A 22,501-nucleotide genomic window follows, 5' to 3' on the forward strand; every position below is an offset into this window, starting at 1 on the left:
ATGTCCAGCTTACTCTGATGTCTATCATCATTTTACATAGACATATAGTTATATTACTTATGTCATGGCCATCCTAATTATACTCTCTCTCTCTCTCTCTCTCTCTCTCTCTCTTTCTCTCTCACACACACTGACAAATTTTCCGAGAAAATGAAAATTGGACCTACAGTAAGAACGTTATGTCACAATAGACATTTCTCAGGTTCACGCCTTATGACAGTTTGGTACTCTTGACTTAATCTCTTAAACCAAATATACTCACCACCCTAACTCTCATCTAAAAGTCGACAAACCTGAACTAGAGCATCATAATCTTTTTTTTTTCCACCTGGCATTTATCCAGCATGTACAATGAACTGTGTCTGCATACAAGTTTGTATGATGACATCTTGACAGGCTTAGATGAACAAGATAAACAATAGGCTGAATAACAATACACTGCCATTCAAAAATGTGTCATCTCAAGCCACAAAAACTTGATTTTTTTCCTGTCAGTTGGCATAGAGGATGACTCTAAATGCTCTTTAATGCTTTTATCATTGTATGAAGGGTTTGTTTTGTACAGAACAGGATGCTGGTTCAACGAGACTGACAACTGAAAGACACTTCTGAGAAACATTTACATAAAAGAGAAGAAATCGGTAAAAGAAACTGGAAGCTTCGTATAAAAATGTTCCAGATTTAAATAGGAAAAGAAATAATCCTGTTTTAGTGTACAATAATTTCAGCCTAACAAAATGGAATTAACAGGCAACATGTTGGTTTATCACAGCTCTTCTTCAAAAGTCACAATAGAAAGAGATTGGTCTCGGGTTTGCACTATTGTAATATCAGCTGGACATACTGACAAATCACAATTCAAACCTATTTAATCTCACGACTGAGTAATCTGCAGAGGGCCCAAAGATAAAACAACAACAGACAAACTTAATATTTGAAGCCCATGTTGCATCGTTGTAGTTAAATCATTTCACTTGTGCTTTTCTGGACTGGAAAACAAATAAAAATCGAAGGGTACATCTGGGGGAAAACTACAGTATTCTTCCCTGCTGTGCCATAAAATGTAAATGCCCAAATTCCTGTAAAGAGGACATGACCTCAATGGTAGCCACCTGGCATGTCACACAATACGACACATATATTGTAAGGCTGTAGTACTTATTCTGGGCACTGAGTAAAACTGTGTGAATGTTAGACAGGCTCATTGACTCTCCACTGGGTTAAGAGAGTTTTATATAAAAAAAAGCACCCTCCAGTGGGGGGTAATCGTAGCATCATAGAATCCCAGGGAGCCCGAGCCCAGCTATCCGCCTCAAAGTATCTCTGTAATCCCTGCCACCCACGTCCAGTGTTTTCGCAGTAACAGGGACTGTGCACTTTGTGGCTGACGGAGCAGAAGGAGCTTAGATGGCTGGAGGTCTGCCCTCTTCTACCCTTGTTGATCAGGTTCTATCTGTTTCATCGTCCTCCAGGATCCATTCTTCACATATGTTTTTTAATTCATCTGAAATGTGCTCATTCGGAGTGTGAACAGCATAATTTCACACCTCTCATATTGCCGTCCCTCCTCAGTTGCTCCTGCTAAGGTTTCTTCCATTTGTTAACTGTTCAAGGGGCCTTTACAGTTTGTTAAGCCCCCCTGGGACAGATGTATAATTTGTGATATTTGGGCTATATAAATAAAAATTGGCTGAACTAAATCCACTACATTTATTTAGCAGCTTGTTATTTGGTGTGGCTACAAGGTCAGTAAAACCATCTTCCAATGATGCCAATGTCCCATTCTGGTGACTGGTGATCAGTTTACTGGTAACCAAGTTAGCCACGTTACTAGCTGTCTGCTAATGTTTTGCTGATACTGTTGGGATAACTTTTGTGTTTTTTTACACTTTACTTTTACTCTTTAGTATTTTATCCATACTATATTAATTATACTCCCCTTTAGAACTTATTGTTGATTTTTCACTGGTGAGATTCAGTTTCTTCCTGTCATGAAACAATGTAACTCATTAGGCAGCTAGTCTATACGTGTTATACTCGCTACTGTAGCAACTCGTGTTTTAAGTACATTTGGTGAAATTCTTGTTTACAGAATATCATTGTTTTTCTAATTTGTAATCATCATCATTTGTTGTCTGATACCATCTTCACAGATCCAAAAGTGCTTAAAAACCTCAAAGGCAATACACTGTCTTCGACCTGATAGGAAGTGTTTTCAGCTCATCTGTGCACCTATAAGTAGACGATGAATGGGTAGTTCATTCACCCATTTTAATATGAACAACTACATAGTCCAGGCATTGTCCCTGACATAGTGTCACTTACGCTCTTCGATAAATACGTGACAAATGTGATAAACTGCTAAATACCCACGTTTCTTGCAACTCATCACTGTCCTGAAATGGTTAATGTGTCTGCCAAAATAAACAAAATGTCACCGCAACAATAGCTGCATTGTCACAGAGAGATGGTGGCATCCAAAACATTGCGGTTGCAAGGAAGTGAATTAACTATTTCCCTGAAAATCATGTCTTTTTTTTTTTTTTTAAATAGACTTGGATGATGGGAAATATGGACTGAAAGCAGACGAGTGCTGTAATCAGGGAGACAATGATGTGTTCTCTGCTGTATTCTGATCAGGGATCAGTTGTGTGTGAGCGTGGCCAGTGTGTATGTGGTTTTGCAGGACTGACAGTTGAGTAATGGACATGCCGTGTTATTCTCAGCTGCCCCCCCCCAACCCGAGGACAGAGATCATGTCAGGGTTATCAGGTGCTACTTTTTATCACTTACATATTTTAATCATTTCAATATATTAACATTAAACACAAATACAAAAATGACAAACAACAATAAAGCACAGAAAAGAAAGAGAAGAAAACAACACATCAGACAAACAGACACAACAAAACAAAAAATAAAATAAGAATAAAATCCCCCCCGACACCCCTTTATTATCTTTTACCTGTAAATTTGCATACGCGGCCCTGCATATATACCTGTATTTTCCTGAGCACATACATCCGACTACTTAACCACTCCTCTAATTTGTTAAAAAAGCCATTAGATTTGTCCATGCTTGGTCAGTTTGGCTTGAACAGTTTTTTACCCTGGCGATCATATTTTCAAAGGCAGCCGTCTCTACCATGAGTTGGAGCCATTCTGTAAGTGTGGGCGTATGTGGGCTCTTCCAGTTCCGCAGTATAAGCCTTGCTGCCACCATAAAACCTGTTAATGACAGTCTAATCCAGCGGTGGGCAAACTTTTTGGCTCAAGGGCCACATTGAATAAAAAAATTTGACAGACTGGCTGGGCCAGTATCAGATGGATGGAGAGTGTTTGTGTGAACCTGTCACGGGAGGACAATGTTGCGGACCCAAATGCAGACCACATGAGAGTATGAGTATCTGGTAAAACAGATTATTGGAGCCAAAGGGAAGGTGGGGAGCCTGTGGTCCGCCACAGGGGGTGCTGGGCGGTGTGAGACCCGTGGCTCTACACTGGACGACGGCGAGGCCGGCAGGGGGCGGTGTGAGAATATAACGTAAATGACTCAGCTTTTTTGTTCAACTCGCTGGTTAAATCTTCATCAATTTGTTCTACACGCCGAGTCACTGTTGATAACTGTGATAAACTCAATTTTTCTAATTTGTTTTTGCTCTCTGTACAAAAGAGACCTGCTGTTTCTACCATACATTCTTTCAAAAACTCTCCTTCAGAGAAAGGCTTGCTGACTTTTGCTAATTTGAATGCTAGCAAAAAACTTGCCTTGGTGCTTGATTCTTGTATAGCAGTTTGGCGGAGAAAAACATTTTGCTGACTCTTTAAATTGGCTGCCAACCTCTTAGCAGTAGCCGCCCGTTCTGTCGTTGACTGTTGGCTAGCATAGTTAGCATGCTTGGCGGAAAAGTGGCGGCTAATATTGTATTCTTTGAATACTGCAATGGTTTCTTGGCAAATAAGACATACTGCCTCTGATCGTACTTCGGTGAAAAAATACTTAGCAGTCCACTCATTAAAGACTCTGCACTCCAGGGCTCTTAAGTGTCATGCATTGAGCGTGACTGTCACGCATTTCGGTCTTAAGTCACGCCCTCCCGCCACACATCGTATTTCTCACGCTGAAAAAAACTCTAGGCTATTTAATGTGCCGCAGCGCGCAAACATGACCTGGTCGCGCTGCCCTCACCATGGAGGAATCAAGCACGTCTCCCCCGAATCCCCTGCCAATCAATAAAAATGGGCTACACGAATAGCCAATCAGAAAAACGTATCTGTTGTATCTGGGTGAAATGTAATCCCTCCACCCCCCACCCTCCGGCCGCGCCTCCGTCCGGGGGGAGAGAGAGATGTCACTCTTACCTGTCTTAAAAACTTGAGAGCCCTGGCACTCACTGTCGACTTTTCTTTTCTTGGGTCCACTCATTGTGACAGAAGGGATCAATGCAGGAGGATGGCAGGAGGCTGACAGACAGAACCCAATATGTCACATGACATGAGCGCGCAGGGTGGCGCAGTTCTGTGGGTCGAATGTGGTTAGTTATGTTAGTTATACTGAGGAAAAATACTCTGCATGCAGCTGTCAGTTAATTTTACAACTCTAAAACTGTTGTAGTACAAACCCTGTCTCCGGCGACAGAAAGTGATTCATATTACCGTAATTCCTCTAAAGTTAACGCTTTACGACATAATTAAAAAGGATTCTGACCGCTAAGAAGCGGAGCTTTTTAGTGTTTTGCGGTATATTACGGTAATAAAAAAATTAAAAAGTGTCGCCCTTGTCTGTGGGATCAGTGGGGGAGGGGTGGAATTGACCAGCGCAGCACAGCAAGTGTTGTGTGTCGCTCTAGTTCAGCAGAACACGGCAGGCAGCGGTCCGCACGGCGCGTACAAACTGCTGTAACGCCTCTCTGTTCCCGACTTGATTTTCCCAAAGCACGATGACCACAACAGACCAGCGTTGATGTTTCTTCATGCTTATTTATTGCACAGCGCTCTTTTAGGCTTTTCGTTTGTGTGTTCTTTTGCAGCAGAGCCGTGTGCGCAGCAGAAGGCATTACAGCGGTCTTTCTGCTGCAGCAGAACACACACACGAAAAGCCTAAAAGAGCGCTGTGCAATAAATAATCATGAAGAAACATCAACGCTGGTCTGGTGTGGTCATCGTGCTTCGGGAAACTGAACTTGGGAACGGAAGCGCTACAGCGGTCTTTACTATAACTTCTTTTTTTTTTATGTTATAATAATTACAATACTCGGCGGGCCGGATTAAAATGCATTTTAATCCGGCCATAGTTTGCCCACCTCTGGTCTAATCTCTGCTTTGGTAATGCCTGGTGGCACTAACGATGTGTCCCCTAATAAACAGAATTGTGGCGATTCTGGTAAAGGCTGTTTGAGCCACCCTTCTAGGTTGTTCAGTACTACCTTCCAAAAAGGCAACACATTGGAGCATTCCCACATAGCATGTAGAAAAGTGGCCATTTCTACGTTACATTTCCAACATTTATTATCCTGCATCAAGCCCATTTTATATAGTTTCAGAGGTGTAAAATAATATCTATGTACAATTTTGTAGTGAGTAAATTTGCTTCGTGCATCCCTTGTAGGCCATTCTACCTTTGATATAATTTCTCGCCATACATCTTCTCTAATCTCGATGTCGAGATCTTTTTGCCATACTAATCTCAGGCCTTCGCACATTCCAGTTTGCATATTTGTAATTTTTTTTATAGAATATTGAGGCAGAATGTATGGAAGCACTTAGGAACTCCTGAATCTTATTCTTTTCTTTACTTATTGTTGTGTCGAGGGCTGGAGGCCTCAATGTTGCGGTTTGCAGGGATTGATTTTTCTAATATGGTTTATAATAATCATATTACTTTAATTGTATGATTTTTTGGGGTTAAATTCCACGTTTCGTTGCCTGTGTCATTAAATCAACAACTCATGCTTTATGAGTCTTAGCCAAGTTTTATTCATGTACAGAAAATTATATTTAACACAAGCAACATTTCAAACATTATCCATGTTTCTGATGGCATGTCTGCTCCCCATCTCACATTTCTGCACCGAGGTAATCTGACTTTAACTTGTCGATATGTTTTATGCTTTTTTTGGGGTAAATTTATCAACCTGCTCTGACTTACAATGCGTCCTTCTGGCACAGTACGTATTGCATACTGCATTAGTGGTAGTACTGTATGTAGTCGGTAGTTTCAAATATAGCAACACACACAGAGAGGCAGACATGGATACAGAGGGTGGAAACAAGGACAAATCCAGAGGCACGGCCCTGACCTTGACAGATATGGCGTTCTTGACTCAGTGGGTGTTAATCAAAGTCACGAAAGGATCCTTCAACGGCCAAGTTTCAGGGATGCTTCATCATCAAATCTTGCCGAAGGACGAAGATCCTTCCAATTCTACAGAGGAATGAATCCTTTGTTTGGAGGGTTTTCAAGGATGCATCTTCTGTGCTCCTAAAAAAACAAACTTTTTCTTTTCTTGTATCCTGATTTGGAGACAGGAAAAATATTCTAGTAAACTTTCACTAACAAAATCAATTTTGAGGTTTGTCAATCCAGTTGCTGAATTCCTCACTTAAATACACTTACAGAATTAATATTGTTTGCTTCACATATATAATTCCCCCATGTTTGAAAGTTGGGCCTCCTCAGCTGTTGAAAGGTATCAAACAACTGAGTAAAACGTGATGAATTATACAGTACACTGGATAGCAGTCTTACATGTACATGTGTACTAATACATACATATGGAACTTCCTGAAAAACAGTAATTTCCCACAAAAGGAACGTTCTTTTAACACAAAGCTGACTTACTGGATTACGATGAACGGAAAAGGATGCACATATGATGGAAACAATTCACTTCGGCTTTAAAAAGCATTTTTACTTTAATATTACTTTTATTGTATACAATACACAAGAGTCCTATTTGGTTGTCTGTACATTGGAGAATACAACAGCTTAGAGCAAAAGCACTCATTTTAATTTGGATTTACAGCACAAAGATCGGACAAAATATTGGCTTTTAAAAGGGGAAATTGGATCGTAAAATATCACTACAGTTTATATCAAATTTCCTCGGAACCTTTTAGATGGATATACTCCGACGTCTCCACAATTTTGTTTCCTGCTTCCTATTGTCATGCATCTTTTCAATTATGAACACCTCTGAATTTATAGGGCTGACCTCATTTCTCAATATACTTGTTGTACTTGATACGGAAAACCTGTTTGTCTTTACTGAGGGTGAAATCATGTCAACGTCTGTCACCGAATCAAGTTTCAGAGTGGCGATGACCTCCCATCTCTTCAGAATCCTCTCCAGCGTTTCCGTCTTTGACCCCCTGAGTGCTTCATAGCACTTGGGTAAGAAATGGCAGAAGATGATGCCATAAGTGGACACCAGAATGGCTGAAGCCTGCACGGGAGAGGCGTTTTCATTGCTGGTGATGTACACAGGGATAAAACACACCCATACGAACAAGTACATCAGCATGCTAAAGATGATGTAGCCCGTTTCACTAAACTCCTGCGGAACCTTCCTGCCTTTGATGGCCAAGAGGAAGCCGACCAATGCCAGCAGAGCTATGTAGACTAACATAATGCCAAAGCCTATGTATGTGGGACCTTCGCTGCACTGGATTAGTCTGATCATGCTTTGAGGGGACGGAAGTGTGGGATTAATATCAGGGGAATCAAAGATAAGCCAGAGAATACAGATGATCCCCTGGAGGGCAGTTATGACGATGACGATTACAGTCGGCTTGTAGAATTTGTTTAGTCGGCGGCATGTCATCTGACCGAAGGGAAGGAAAGCCAGGAAGGTGCGGTAGGCCTTGACGAGGACGCAGGACACGCAGAGGGTGAAGCCCATGGCATACATCACCTGGCGGGCCCGGCAGAGGTGCACACTGGGCTTGCCCATGAAGCATATCACACTTGCGAAGCTCACCGACAGACCGGCCATCATAACACAAGACAATCTCACCTCAGCTCTTTTCATAGGTAGGGAATCTCTATACACTAAAAAGACAATCAAGATAACAAACAAGAGCAAGATGCCAAAGGCTGCGGCTGCAATCATGATGATGGGATGAGTGTCTGTCCATCGCAGGTAGGACTCAGATCTCGGCATGCACCGATCCCAACCCTTGAGAGACCAAGTTCCATTGGGACACGCTTTGCAGGTATGAAGATCTGTGAGAGAAGATGACAATTAGGCGTAATCATGGTTTATTTAGCGAGAAATCTAATTTTCTTTAAAAGCAGCCAGTAATTTACGTTGAAAATAAACCTAATGTGGACAGCATTATTCATGTCAATGAGTCTTCTTACCCCAGTCGTCTGAAAAGGTCCCCGCCGCACAAAGCGTGCAGTTGTAACAGCAGTAGATGTTCAGGATCTTCTTCACTGAGCCGGGGGCGCAGCGCTCAGAGCATCTGGACTGAGGGATCTGAGGGAGCAAAATGAGAGAACCAGAGTAACTGGGCCTGAGGAGTCTGGAGGGAGATAGTCTGTTCATGGCCTTTGTTCCATTAAACTTGGTTATAAAAATCTGCAGCTTACTGGGGTTTATGGTATCAGTCAAAAATATAAGAATATCTACTACTGTAAATGTAGACATTCTTAGTTAGCATTCAACAGCTGCAGCTTCCCTGTGTTCCTAAAGTGAGCCCTAGTTGTTGAAATGAGATGTCTGATCAACAAATTGTTTTATCAAATGACAGACTTCCTTCCCACATTCCTACTGGTCAGGATACTCGTGGTCCCCAGTATACGTCAAACAAACTAGGCCATGCACAACTAAATCTGTAAAACCCCTCCTGACTGTATTCATGGTGTTACAATCAGTTGTTCATATTATAAAGTGACAACATATTTTCAACTCAATGGGTCAAACACTGCAGCTCTGCGTATCACTTAGCATCTTTTCAAAATAAAACTTCCATCTTCTCTGGAAGTTCAGGTTAAAGCAAAAGTACCAATTAGTTGGGTTTAGAAAAAGAGCTACTCATAGGACAAAATTACAACTTTTGGTTTTGCAGGAAACAAAAAAAGCGGTTCTCCTGGGAGAAAGTCCTGTGTTTGTATGACTCAACCATCTCCTCGACCAACCATCTTGTGTGGACTACCTTACTTTCTATACTACTTCAGCGCCTAATAAAAACACAGTTATGTTTATATTGGAATTAGTTGCAAGCCGTGCGTAGCAAACTCAGGCTAAAGCGTTCCGATCTGCGTCCGAACAGGTTGATCAACTTGAGAGGGAGGTTTCAACTGGCCTGTTGTAGTTTCTCAAAGCGCAATAATCCCTTAAAAACGTCCTAATCCATGGGTTCAGGGGTTTTATAGTCTTTTATAGTCAGTTTTATAGTCTGAAAAGCAGTTGACAGCATGAGGTGATGGCCCCCGGACCTTCTGTCCTGTGTTAGGATATACACAGTGACTACCAGAGCAATCAAATCTGTGAGTAACTGTTGTCAACACGTTGTTGTCTTACCGTGGTATTGGCTGTTGAAAGCCAGATGACATTTTTCACATCGACCTCTATTTCTTTTTCAACGACATGGTATTTTCCAATCTTTTGAAATTTTCTGTGGTGTCCATCCGGTTCCCACACGACAAGATCATAAAAACCTTCAAAATCACCATTTTTGTCAAAGCTGAAATTGTAGTTGTCCAACTCAAACCTAACTTTCTTCAGTTCCTGAAGAAGCTGCAAAGCAAAAGGGTAGAATGTCAATTGAAATGGGTCCTTTTACATTAATTAAACTAACATTGGTGACCTTTGCATCCAATTTCCTAAACTGTTATTCACAAGGATTTTACGGGAATAGAAATGCATATTACGCTGTTGTTCCTAAATTATAAGGCAGCTACACAATTTAAAATCTGTTCTCATCTGATGTTGATATCCATTCTCACCTTCCACGGTGGGAAATTAATTTCTCCTGAGCAGGATGAACTGTCGCACTTTAGTAGCTCTTTGAGGGCGTTTGCCGTGGCCCACACTGCTACTTTGGTAAGGAAAGTCTTACTTGTATCATGCGCCATTACGAGATAGTCATCATTTTGCTCTTGGGGATACAGGAAGTTGCATGCATTGGTCGATTTCATTCTCAGGTGTTCAGGTGAGGGACAATACGATGGAGGCTTGCTTGAGAAGCATTCAGAGCTGCAGTTGAATCGGAGGTTCTTGTATTCTTCGATGAAGCGGTTGTATCCTCCTGGGGTTGCTGTCAGATTCTTGAGATAGTTATCAAATGATTTACTCTTTTTTGAAAAAAATGTAAAGCCCAAGATGTCCCCGACCTTATTGATGCCTTCCATTTGGGCGAGGGTCCTGCTCTTGGACCAGACATCACTGGCAATCCAGATCCTTGTTGTGTTGGTCCTGATCATTTCCTGAAAGAGGACCTCCACCAGTTCCGCCTTGAGGATCAGCAGCACCACCTGGGCACTGGAGGAGCGGATCTGCTCGGCGACCCGCTTGATACCTTGTATGCTGAGCGAATGATCGAGATAATGAGGCACCACCTCCTGGTAGGCCAAGCACACACCGCTCGCCTCAGCATCCCCGAGGAAGCTCTGGTAAGCCGCACTGCCGTACTCGTCGTCCCCGTACACGACTCCGACCCAGTTCCAGCCGAAGTGATGCATGATTTCGGCCACTGCTTTGGTCTGGTGCTTATCACTGGGAATAGTGCGCATGAAAACTGGGAAGCGCAGCTTATTACTCAGGCCTTGTGCCGATGATGTGCTGCTCAGCTGAGAAAAAGATTATAAAAAATAATTAGAATTACATTTATTTTGCACCCAAAAGTCCCCTCAATCCCCAAATATCCGCCTAGAAAATCATGTACACTGACAACAGTAAGTGTATTTTAGGGGACTTTCACACCTACATCGTTTTGTTTGGACTTTTCACTTCCGCCACGGTCCGGATCCAATTAAGCCATGGTTCGGTTCATTCTAGTGTGATGTTTTTTTAAATGGGCTCGGACTTTTGGAACAATTACAAGAAGCCCTGGCATATAACTTATATGGCATATGACTTAAAATCGTTGTGACACATACGTCACATCGGGATGTTAACCTAAAAATGTCGAAGAACCCAGACGAAGAAGCCAGTGTGACATATATGCACAATACGAAAAAGTTATTATGATCTGCTCAGTTAATTTGGCTGATTGAATAATATTTAGCTCGCATATTTTATATCGTTCAATCCAAAGCATATTAAAACAAATAAAAACCAAAAAATCATGTTGTAATTATGTAATTATTAATACAATTTATTTTACCATTAAAGCCCAATGTGACTTATATGTAACATTTCAAATATTTAACACTATTTTGAAAACAATGTCAGAAATGTGTTCTACGTGGTCTATTTAGTCTGTATTATGTCCCCCATAATTTACCTTGAAGGAGACATGGGTCTGGGTTCTTATGGGTTAACATTAAGGCAAGGCATTAACCAAAACTGTGCGCTTGAAAAAAAAAAAATATATATATATATATATTCAAAATAATTATTCAAATAAATTCCTCATTGTACCAGAGGCAATGCAACACAGCAGACCAACTTTGTGTGTGTGTGTTTTTTTCTTCTTTTTTACTTTTCACAATACAATTCGGTGACCAAACGTCCCAGCTTGTGTCATGGGGCGAGGCTAACTAACACAAATGTAACATAAATGCACTAAATACTTGGCAGTTAAACGTATTTGCTGATCAGAAAGTATTTGTGGCTTACCAGAGGGACCATGTACACATTCAGCAGCTTGGCCACGGCGATGGACACCTCAGAGTAGAGAGCTCCCAGAACAATCTTGACCCGGGGCCTGTAGTCGGTGTAGTCGCACATCACGTTAAGGGAGCCGTTGATTTCGAGCATGTGGCCCACGCTCTGCAGCGCCTTGCTCGCGGAGGAGCACGTGTCGCACATCAAGTATCCAAGACGCACTCCCGGGAGGAAGCCTGCTGCATTAATCACCTCAATTTCATGGATGACAGCCAAGGTTTTCAGAAAGGACTCATGATCAAAACTGAAAAAATGTACCGGGAGGAAAAAAAAAGTTAAATTATCTGGAAGACATTTTTGGGTTGTCTTCAGAATACTGCATGCTGAAGATGAGAAATATTTATGAAATTCTTCAGGATCACAGACCGCACCCAGACCTAGGTCCCGCCTCTCAAATGCGGACTGGCCAATCATAGCGTTGCATCAGACGACTTCGACCGTGGTCACAATGTTCGATTTTTCTTCATTTTCAGGCTGGTTTTGTGGATTTTGAGCCATACCATGGTAAAACATTATGTAATAGTGGTACTTGAGAGGTTGGAAGGAGGTAATCATTTTATTTGTAACCTATTTTCACAGCTGAATCAGTTTGACTTCCTTGATATATATCCTTTTAAAATTATACTGTATACTTCAAATAAGAAATATTAGGAACATAGCAATGATTGAAAAGGTGATTTTTATTACACTAACACCTATCACATAATTATTAAAATTATCCTAGTGGGTTATGCCTTTCCACATGAATGAAGTCACATTAGTGCATTTTTTTTTTTTTTTAATAATTTAATATAGCTGTATGAAATGCAAACATATTTGTGGGGGGATTAAAAAAATATCGTATGAGAAACAGTTTGGGAGAAATCATAATAATGAGGGGAATAATAACACTTCAATCACTTTGGCCACTTTAATTACTAGTGGAATATAAATACATGTTTAATGCATTTTTATTCTGTTTGTATATAAAATACTGCTATTACTGTTTTACTGTTTATTTTTATTTTATTTTTTATTTTACTATGTGTCTCTTGCTGCTGTAATCCTGCGGGACTAATAAAGGATTATCTTATTTTATCTTAATAAAAGCACACACACACATACACACACACACACACACACACACACACACACACACACACACACACACACACACACACACACACTTAAAATGAAAGATATGCTTCCTGACGGACATACTAAGACCATCTAATTTTCCTGTACTCACTCAGAGCAGTAGAAGTTTTCGGGTCTGATCCGCTCTTGGAGAGCCTTCACTTTACTATGACACGGCAGCATAATACCAATCACAACGTCCCCGGGAGCCTGAGCCCCGCACGCCGACTGAGCAAAGTCACATCCGTGCACATGGGCCGGGATGCTGCTCAGCATGATCAGGGTCCAGAAGAAGCTGCACGGCGGCCCACACATCGACATCCTGAATGGCCGAGGTTGGAAAAATAACCCCACTTCTGCTGTTGATGAACACTGTTCTCTCATGTGGATTTTGGGTGGTGCAAGACTCGGTGACGTGCAAAGAAACCTGTTTTCGAGCGGCACTGAAAAGAATGTCTCATGCATCAAGTGTCATCCTCTTCCTCTTTCCTTTGACGCAAGAAAGTAAAGTACCGAAGAGTATCTGTCAATGACTCAAGCGATGCATGGTGTAACGAGGAGGACGGTTTCTGTGGTTCCCAAAGGGAGATCCAGGGTTCTGCTGAGGCCCTTACTGGTGGGCGTCACAATGAATGTTTAGTCAACCAATTAAAAAAAAAAATATATATATATATATTTGGCTTTTACGCTCATGAAAACAATCTTATTTGTATATGCTTTTTGAAGCCCAGTTGGAGCCCAGTGCTCTTGACAAGATAGCAGGCTAAAGGCCGCATTCCACATACTGCTGTGGAACGACATACATTTGATTAAAAATATAATTTATCTCTACTAATATCCGTCTGTTCCTTCCAAACACACTTTTGTCACCGTTTAAAATAAATAAAAAAATTTGCAGGGTTACTCCATATCTGTTAATCCTGTTTGAGGTCATTGGGGGCCGGTCCACCCGGTTCAACTGAGCGGCCCGAGAAGCTCTGATTACAACACACCCAGAGGGAGAGTGTCTCTGCTCAGGTGGAGAGCAGCCGCCGCCGCTGCCTCGATGTCGGCACCAAAACATTAGGCCAAACTCTCAGAAATGATTTAACTAAACGGAGGTGATCAATCCGTGACACCTAAAATCAGCCAAGAGAGATGTCAAAGAGTCTTTATTTGTCTGACATCTGATTCACCCACTTTTTCTTTTGACAATTACTAACACACAATTCTCAATAAGGAGTTCAAATTTCAGCACAGTGGCGAAATGCAGAAATCACAGGTTCACTAGCACTGTTGTGTTTCTATCTCCGTAGCTATCCTATGCAACTGTGCATTAAGTGAATATGAACAGTTTTTTTTATTGCTTTACTTTTTTTCCTTCTAATGTTTCAAATTCGATGCCATGGAATGACAACGGCCTGGTTTTTCCCGTGTCAGCATGTTTTTTTGTGTGTGAATGGTCTCTCTTTGATTGAAGTCGGCGGGACAAGGGACGAGTCTAAATTAGAGCAAAAATGTGTGGAGGTTCACTTCAGGTTGTATAGTTGACTTCATTCATCAGATTACACATAATAATTGCCCAAATCTAAATTAATTAATTAATAAAAAGTTATCTAATGAAGCCAGTGGGTGTCTTCATGTTTTGTTCTGAAACTCAATACACAGCTTTGTATTTCTGCGGGATCACGACATGGAGGGACTCTTTGTGATGAAAGTCTTGGACAACACTACCCTCTGCAGGCAAATTACAGCCAAACATGTTGCACATGAAGGGGACTTCATAGCTCCAGTGATCTGCTGGAGATCTGTGTGAAGATGGGCACAGACTCTCTAGACAGAAAATGAGGGTGACACGCCCTTTGGACCTGGGGTAGGGAAACACAGTCAGCTCTTCGGTTGGTGGACGGCCTATGAGCGACGCTAAGGTCTTGAATGATACACAACTCAAGCTCAGAAAGATCTGGAATATCTTTAATAGTTTGTGTTTATTAGATATGAAAAGCGTCGTTGTGTGATCAGCGTTCACCGGCCTCCTGTTTGACGGCTTTGCTGAGCCCGATCCCACGCAATTTTTTTTTTTTTATCCGTCTGATCTCCTCTTTTCATCGTTGCATCGTGAAAAAAATTGCGGACTGCTGTGGACTCGTTAGTGTTTCTTTTAGAGTTTAGGAACCACAACCTAACAGCACGAACCCCAAAGAACTGAGCTAATCATGGGGAGGGTGAGGCGTAAAAGGCACCTTTTGTATTCCTACTAACAAATAGGTCAAAGGCCCATTATTTCACGGTAATGTGTTGTTTATGTTGGTTCTCATACCAGAATAAACTAAAACACAAATACATTAAAAGGTCATTGGGAGGACACAAGGTGTCCACAGCTACTTATTTCTTTCATGGGATTAGTTTGGCCTACAGGTAAGCATAATTCATATGGAAAGCATAATGTCTGAAACTTATATTATTATAGAAACCTATGCAAACATACATGTATCGCGTTATAATCTGATTATAGCACTTTATCATTATAGTTATAAGCACACAGCAATATTTGTAATGATTTACAACACAATTTATAAAGCGTCATAATAGTCAAGTATCATAATAGACGGAGTATAAGTATAAATATAACAATGTTTTGTGTCTACTTTACTGTGATTATAATGCAAGTATTACAACTATGAGAATATTAATACATTATGCAATTATGAAGCTTGACCTTATACGTCATTATAAAATACTATATAATGTGTTATAGAGCATTATGAATGCTATAAGCAGATTCTAAGTATGTTTGTAATGCACTGGGGCTTCATAGAGAGTTTACTCTGTTATAAGTGGTAGAAAGCTCTGGAAAAATGGTTTGTTTTCTTCCTTTGTTTGTGTCAACAAGTGTTCAGTGGCATTCATGGAGTCAAGAAAGACAACATTAGATCAACACTTGGATTTCTATTTATTTAAAAAGAATGTGATCCAAAGATAATATTTTTTAAAGTCACCTGACTGTTTCTCAAACGATCTATAAGATCACTTTTTTCTTTTCACTTCTAACACTACATTAAAATAAAACCCAAATAAGACACAGTAGACGTGTCATGCCTCTGATATGATGCAGTGGCTTAAACAGCAGTGGTATTAGTAGGTAACACTTTAGCATGAGGTTAGACAAATAAACAAATAAACTGCTCATTAATGTCTGGATTAGTAGAAAAGAAAAGAAGATGGCTGTTTATTCCCTGGTTCTTTCACGACTAAAATCAGCCTGCAGTAAATCCAGTGAGCTATCCGTGTATGAAGTCACATCTGGAGATTCATGTGTTCCCTGACTGTTAGTGTGTATTTGTGCAGCCCTATAATGAAGTGTTACCTGGACAGGCTGTTCACACACACACACACACACACACACACACACACACACACACACACACACACCATGCATAAATAGTAGAGCATGCATCAAAGTCACACTAAGGCTACAGCACCACCCTGTGCCCGTCCCGCTGGGTCACGGGAAGCAGGCCCGGGGGTTTGAGGGAGGACGGGATGGGCAGGTCGCGCAGGCTGTCCGGGAAGGTCGCGGGGCTCAGCTGCCGCAGGACCGTCTGCATGGCAGCGAGGGCCAGCGGAGCCGGCCTCCTCTCCGTCAGGTACAAGTAGGTCTCCTCGCCCAGCAGCTCGCTCCAGCGCTCCGGCTCCCTGCTCAGGGCCCCCTTCATCTTGAAGTGCACCGTGGGCATGAACATGAGAAGGTTGTCCAGACACTGCCTCCGGCCACGCGCGCCGTGGCCCTCCTTGCCGCGGCCCCCGAGCTTCTCCAGGACCACGTCCAGTGGCGTCAGGCCGTCGCAGTCCTGAGCGTGCGGGGACGCGCCGCTCCCCAGCAGCATGACGACCGCCTCGGGTCGCAGCAGCTCGCAGGCCAGATGCAGAGGGGTCCGGCCGTCCTCCACGTGGAAGCAGCCGGCTCGGTCCGCGCGGGAGAAGGAGAAGGAGGAGGGCGCGCCGGCTCTCCGGTGGGTCTCCTGCAAGATGAGGCCGAGAATGCAGCGCCGGTCGTAGCGGACGGCCATGGCCAGGTGCGGGGCGGCGGGGGACAGGCAGCGGCAGAAGCGCTCCCCGGGCCTCGCCAGCGCCTCGTCGGTGTACCGGGTGAGCAGGTAGCGCGCGTACGCCTGGTGGTCGTGGACTATCGCGTAGAGCAGCGCCTCCGATGGCGCATACGTCCTGTGGCTGGCGTCCTCCTGCCGGTAAAACGTCTCCATCGTGCGCATGTCCTCCAGCATCCAGACTGGCTTCAGGTCCCGCACGGCCCGGTAAAAGAGCAGCGGGAAGGACTCGCAATGCTCCTCAAAGCTCGGAGCCGCCGACGCCGCACCGACGTCGAGAGACGCCATGTCGACGACAAAAGGCGGCGACCCGAGTTACAACTTGCGTCCTCAGCGGGCGACGCTGCGTCCCTTCATCGCTCCCGGAGCCATTGCTTCAAGAGCCGGGGAGTTTCCTCCAGAAACAGCGAGGCTGCCTCCCGGTCCCGGTCCCGGGCTCCACAGTGTCAGTGTCACACAGAGAGAGAGTCACATTCCTGTGCGCTCTTAAACAGCTGCGGAATTAAATCTCTCTCTCTCTCTCTCTCTCTCTCTCTCTGCAGCATTGAGCTAATACGCATGCGCATATCACAATCAAGTCAAAAGAGTTTTCGGAAACTTTATTGACAAATGTGTTCAAAATATATTTCAAAGGGTTAATACCGCCGTCATAGCTGGAACCGGAAGTGAAACCGAGAGTTTTCAGAACGTTACATTATTTTTAGAATCATTTGGATATAAAGTTGATACATAGATGGTTGTGTTGTACTGCTATAGAGTCAACATTTGTGTGTGAATATTGTATATTTTAGTTGCTTCATTAGTTTTGATCAAACACATATTCCAGTATAGTTATTAATAATAGACCCAATGTTGTCATGTTTTTACAATTGAGATACTTAATCTTAAATGAGTACAATCTCAAAAAGCACAGCATATTCACCAAAAAATGCTTAATTCATATACTAAAACACTTATAACTGTATATAATTTATGATGAGCATTTTCACAAAGAGCTTCCTCTATACTCCACTAATTGTTCAAATTAAATCTGTAATTTTGTAACATTCGTTCACTTTAATTACATTTTGTTAAATTTATTCAGTTTATTCTTCAGTGTAATTCCACATGAGGTAATTCCAAAACCTCAACTCCTTATTGTGACATTGTCTTAAATGAGTGTGTAGATTGCACAAGATCTACGAGACTAGACTCTACTTTAGTTCATACTTTATTAATATTTGTATATGCCCAACAACACAGTAACTTTTTTTTTTTTTTCTCATAAATGAGGACATAAACTGTGTCTGAACAATAATCACAAGCACAAACCTTCTGCTGAGGATACGGTGCCCTCTGGTGGCAGAACAATGGCAGGCTGCCTGCACTACTGATATAAGATGTCGGAACATCGTCATGCAACATGTCCACTTTAAACCTCAAAGCACAAAGACATACACGTTATGTTTCTGCAAAATTGATTTTAATTGCAGAAGCACCAAGGGTACTGAGAGTGAGCAGGTAACTAATACAGTCAGATGACGTCAGTTTTGGACGTGGCAGGGACGGAGTGTCTGCTTCCACTCATTACACGGCAAGTATTCTTTCAAAGTAAACTTCCACCTTCAAAGGAAGTGTCTAGGGTTTAGAAAAGCTTTGTTCAAAACGATCTCCGTCCACACGGCAACCTTTGAAAGCGCACGTCACGTAACGTTCACTGGGTGTGCGCGTGATGGTGTAAACAGGAAGTAGATGTTCTACACACTGCAGTTGGTTTAGTTGCAGAAAATACTGCGGAGGAAGAACGGCAACTGTGAAAAGAGGGACCAGAGATTTCTTCGCTTGGACCGACGACGACGTCAAACTTTCGCTGGTGGACGCGGCTGTTTGCTTTCTTTCTTTAAGGGTCATGTGATCGGAGCGTGACGAATCAGGCGAGGACACGTGGTGACCGCTAAGACCCAATCAAGTAGCGAGCGCAGGCGTCTATGTTTTAAAAGATGTTCGTTTTAAAATGGAAACGTTGTCGTGTGGACACAGCCTTAAACTTGACTGACTCACTTGACTATCGAGTGACAAACGAGTCCCTCGACTAACGACACAAACAAGTCACGTGACTAACAAACGACGTGACAAAATGTCAACGTTTACTTTTCAGGCTGTTACATACCGGGTGTGCAAAGGAGTTCCGGTAGCGATTAAGACTTTTCTAGTCTTGAATACATCGAAGGATGCGTTTCCCTGCATTCTTATAAATTACAAGAGCCAACAGTATGTTCAGCGCTACCTCGACCAGCTCAAAGATGAAGGTCTCCATCATACAGTCATGCATGCAAGTATGTCCACATGTACATGTTTTCTATACTGTATCAATTTTTAGATTGAGAGATTTACAGAAATATATTAACTGTCAATGGTAATGAGCGATAAATTAATTAACTATTGCAATGATTGTATAGAAACGCTCAAAGTTACCTGTGATGAAGTCACAAATCCACACGCTGCACATTTGAACACATTTCTATCCATTACAAATGGTATTTGCCCCTTTAAAGATGAGGACAAAGATATTCTCTTCAAGAGCCAATTCCTCTGGGACGGTATCTGTCTTCATTATGTGTGCTTCAGCACAGTGTATACAGAGCCTGAGAGCTGTGTAGTAATGGTCTTTGATCACACCGGGGCAGTGGTGACTTACTGAATGTGGACTTACAGTGTTTTGTAGACACAGTGACAGAGGTGCAAAGTTGGAACAGATTCTAACAACACGGATCACGACTCATCTGACACAGGATGGTCAAGGAATGAATAATGCAAGAGATTGGTTGCAGAGAAATACAACGGGAAAAATACAAAGCAAAATGTAATAAAATAAGCGTATGAGTCAAATGTTAATAGAATGACCCCATTTCCACATGTGATCTGCATCTGGATATCTTATCTAAAATAACAAAAAACACGTTATTGTGCATTTGTATTTGTAGTCTGGCTCGTCACGTAGGTGTACATGACATCCGTTTGACCACATTCTCATGAAATAGTTAATTTACATTCTGCGAAACAGGCTCATCTGTTTGCTTTCCAAATAAGAAGATAGACATCAATCTTGTGTTTGTGTGTGTGTGTGTGTGTGTGTGTGTGTGTGTGTTCAGTACAGAGCACAGGATGTTGGTTTGCTGAGGAAGCCGTTTGTGTACCGATCAAACAAACAAGATACAAGAGATTGATTTAAATCTCAGACTTGGAAAATATGGAGAAAAACTCTTTCTTTCTATTATCTTCGTTGTTTCTGTCCTCATAGGTTCTTTACCGTGCACAGTATGGGCGGGAAAGCGGCCGCACCACTCGCAACATGAATGATAGAGAAGTGGCAAAACAATTCAGTTGAGGACAGACAAGAAAAACAGAGCACTGAAACTTGAGCTTGAAGGTTCATCCTTGAAAATGAGTGGTTTGACAAAAACATTTCTTAATGCAAGGTCCTTCTGACTTTTGGTCTCAAACACAGTGGATTCTCAACCGAGAATCGACCAGTGCACGACCAGAGAAAGATCAGAGAGGACCAGGAGTTAGCTCAGAAAACGACACGACTTCTAAAAGACATTTTTCTTGAAAGAAAAAATTTCACTCAAGGTCCACTTACTAGCCGAGGAAGGCCAAGAAATGTAGTGGAAAGTTTAGGAAACGACAAGACTTTCAAAAAACATTCATCTTGAGGGAAACATTTTTACTCAAGGTCCACTTGCGAGCTGAGGAAGGCCAAGAGATGTGTGGTGGAAAGCTCAGGAAACGACAAGACTTTCAAAGAACATTTATCTTGAGGGAAACATTTTCACTCAAGGTCCACTTACTAGGGGAGGAAGGCCAAGAGATGTGGTGGATTATCTTGGCATGAAACATTGTCACTCAAGGTCCACTTACTAGCTTTTTTAAGAACTTTCAAGCACATCTTTTCAATGGAATTTGAAACGAGTATCTTACACGGAAATCAGACCGTGTAGCTGTGAATATCTCCGCGTGACTAATCACATTACCACCGCTAATGGTCTTCTCTAATCAAAAGATCCCTTTGATTGGAGCACCGGGCTCTCATCAGTCTCTGGATGGGCCTTTGATTGAATTTGCATTTGCAGGGCGGTCAGTGACGGGTTTCAGCTGTGACCACGTTCACTGTTTATCCTCAGTAATTAGACTCTTCCATTCAATTGAATTAGACGTCAGCGTGGAGCTGGCTCAACAACCACTCGGTCCCCCGCTTTGAAACGTAATGCGAGATCTGCGCATCTGTCCGGGGGTCCCGACTGGCTTTGCAAAGGCATTCGTTTTAATTCTCTCGCTAATTAAAATGTGAAGTCCGACGACCTCTGACAGATTGTCAGTGTGGTAAGTGTCTGTTCGAGGATGCTGATCTGGGAGCAGCGTCTGTGACGACACAAGCACGGACACATGGCGAGTCCATTCATTCAGGCTCACATGTTTACACCGGTCTGTGAACGTTGCAGCGTGACATTTGTCTTTGAAAGCAAACATCCACCACAAAAGAGGAAACATTGACCTCAGCGTTTTTGGACCTTGGCAACTGTATCATCGCTCTTTATCTCTGACGAGTGGAAAGTCAGAAAACTTGTGATGAAATAAATGCCCTAATATAAGTAAGCAGCTGTGGTTTCATGGTGATTTCTATTAGAAATAATAATCTTGCAAAATGTACGGCATTTGACAATACATATCTCGAAAGGGGGTTTTCTCAAAATTAGTTTTTTCTCAGACTCTGAGCCAGAAATCTCCACTTCAGAAGTTCTTACAGCCGCCAAACTTTCCAGTTTGAGTCCAATCTATATTCTGAAGGTTTTTATAGAGGGATTGGTTCATATATCATTCATACAGCGTTTTATTACTAAAATCATGGTGGAAATTGTTTAGTTTTTTTATGGCAGTTTATGGGATGATAAAAAGAGAGATCCAATATTCGCTCTGTAAAAACCTTTGACTCGAATATGTCAACAAAAGTAAAATAAAGATTTCTTTGGAACCTCTGAGGGCTTGACTGTTGTGCATAAGAATCCTGTCTGATCGCTGTCATGTCTGCTATCTTTTATTTTAACCACCACCCTCATCTTTCCCTCAACCTCAATCTCTTTTGTGCCTAAACTGATTCCAAACCCAAACCACAGAGGTTGCAGATTTAGAAAATAAATCATATATATAATTTTTGCAGCAGTGAGATTGAATCATCATACACACGTATGCATGTATTCAATTCAGAAATACACATATACTGCACATGCATGCACACATGCATGCACATCAGTGGCGGGCCGTCAGGGCCTGCTAAGCCTTCTCTGCTGGCCTAAACAGAATCACAAAGTTACAGCTTTTAAATAATTAAATTTTTTAATTCTTTAATTTATTTTATTTTTATTTTTTATAATTAAAAGTTATATCTATTTTATAATTTAATTGTTTTTCACAAATACACTACATGTA

General features: G+C 42.0%; 2 protein-coding genes across 2 annotated transcripts; both read right to left on the reverse strand.

Moving 5' to 3' along the window:
* Positions 1-6,952: 6,952 nt before the first annotated feature.
* On the reverse strand, positions 6,953-13,271 carry olfcb1 (olfactory receptor C family, b1; the record flags this gene model as incomplete). Its single annotated transcript, XM_079215710.1, has 7 exons — positions 6,953-6,964; positions 7,299-8,224; positions 8,363-8,480; positions 9,528-9,743; positions 9,953-10,795; positions 11,787-12,078; positions 13,063-13,271. 7 exons carry the CDS (start codon positions 13,269-13,271, stop codon positions 6,953-6,955), a joined length of 2,616 nt encoding a protein of 871 aa, XP_079071836.1.
* Positions 13,272-15,871: 2,600 nt separating this feature from the next.
* On the reverse strand, positions 15,872-17,394 carry LOC306734118 (ankyrin repeat domain-containing protein 9). Its single transcript, XM_079215452.1, has one exon. The coding sequence runs from the start codon at positions 17,321-17,323 to the stop codon at positions 16,403-16,405; it is 921 nt and encodes a 306-aa protein (XP_079071578.1). The 5' UTR covers positions 17,324-17,394; the 3' UTR covers positions 15,872-16,402.
* Between the last annotated feature and the right edge of the window lie 5,107 nt (positions 17,395-22,501).

Source organism: Taurulus bubalis, assembly GCF_910589615.1.
Source record: "Taurulus bubalis genome assembly, chromosome: 3".
In the NCBI taxonomy this organism is placed as follows: Eukaryota; Metazoa; Chordata; class Actinopteri; order Perciformes; family Cottidae; genus Taurulus; species Taurulus bubalis.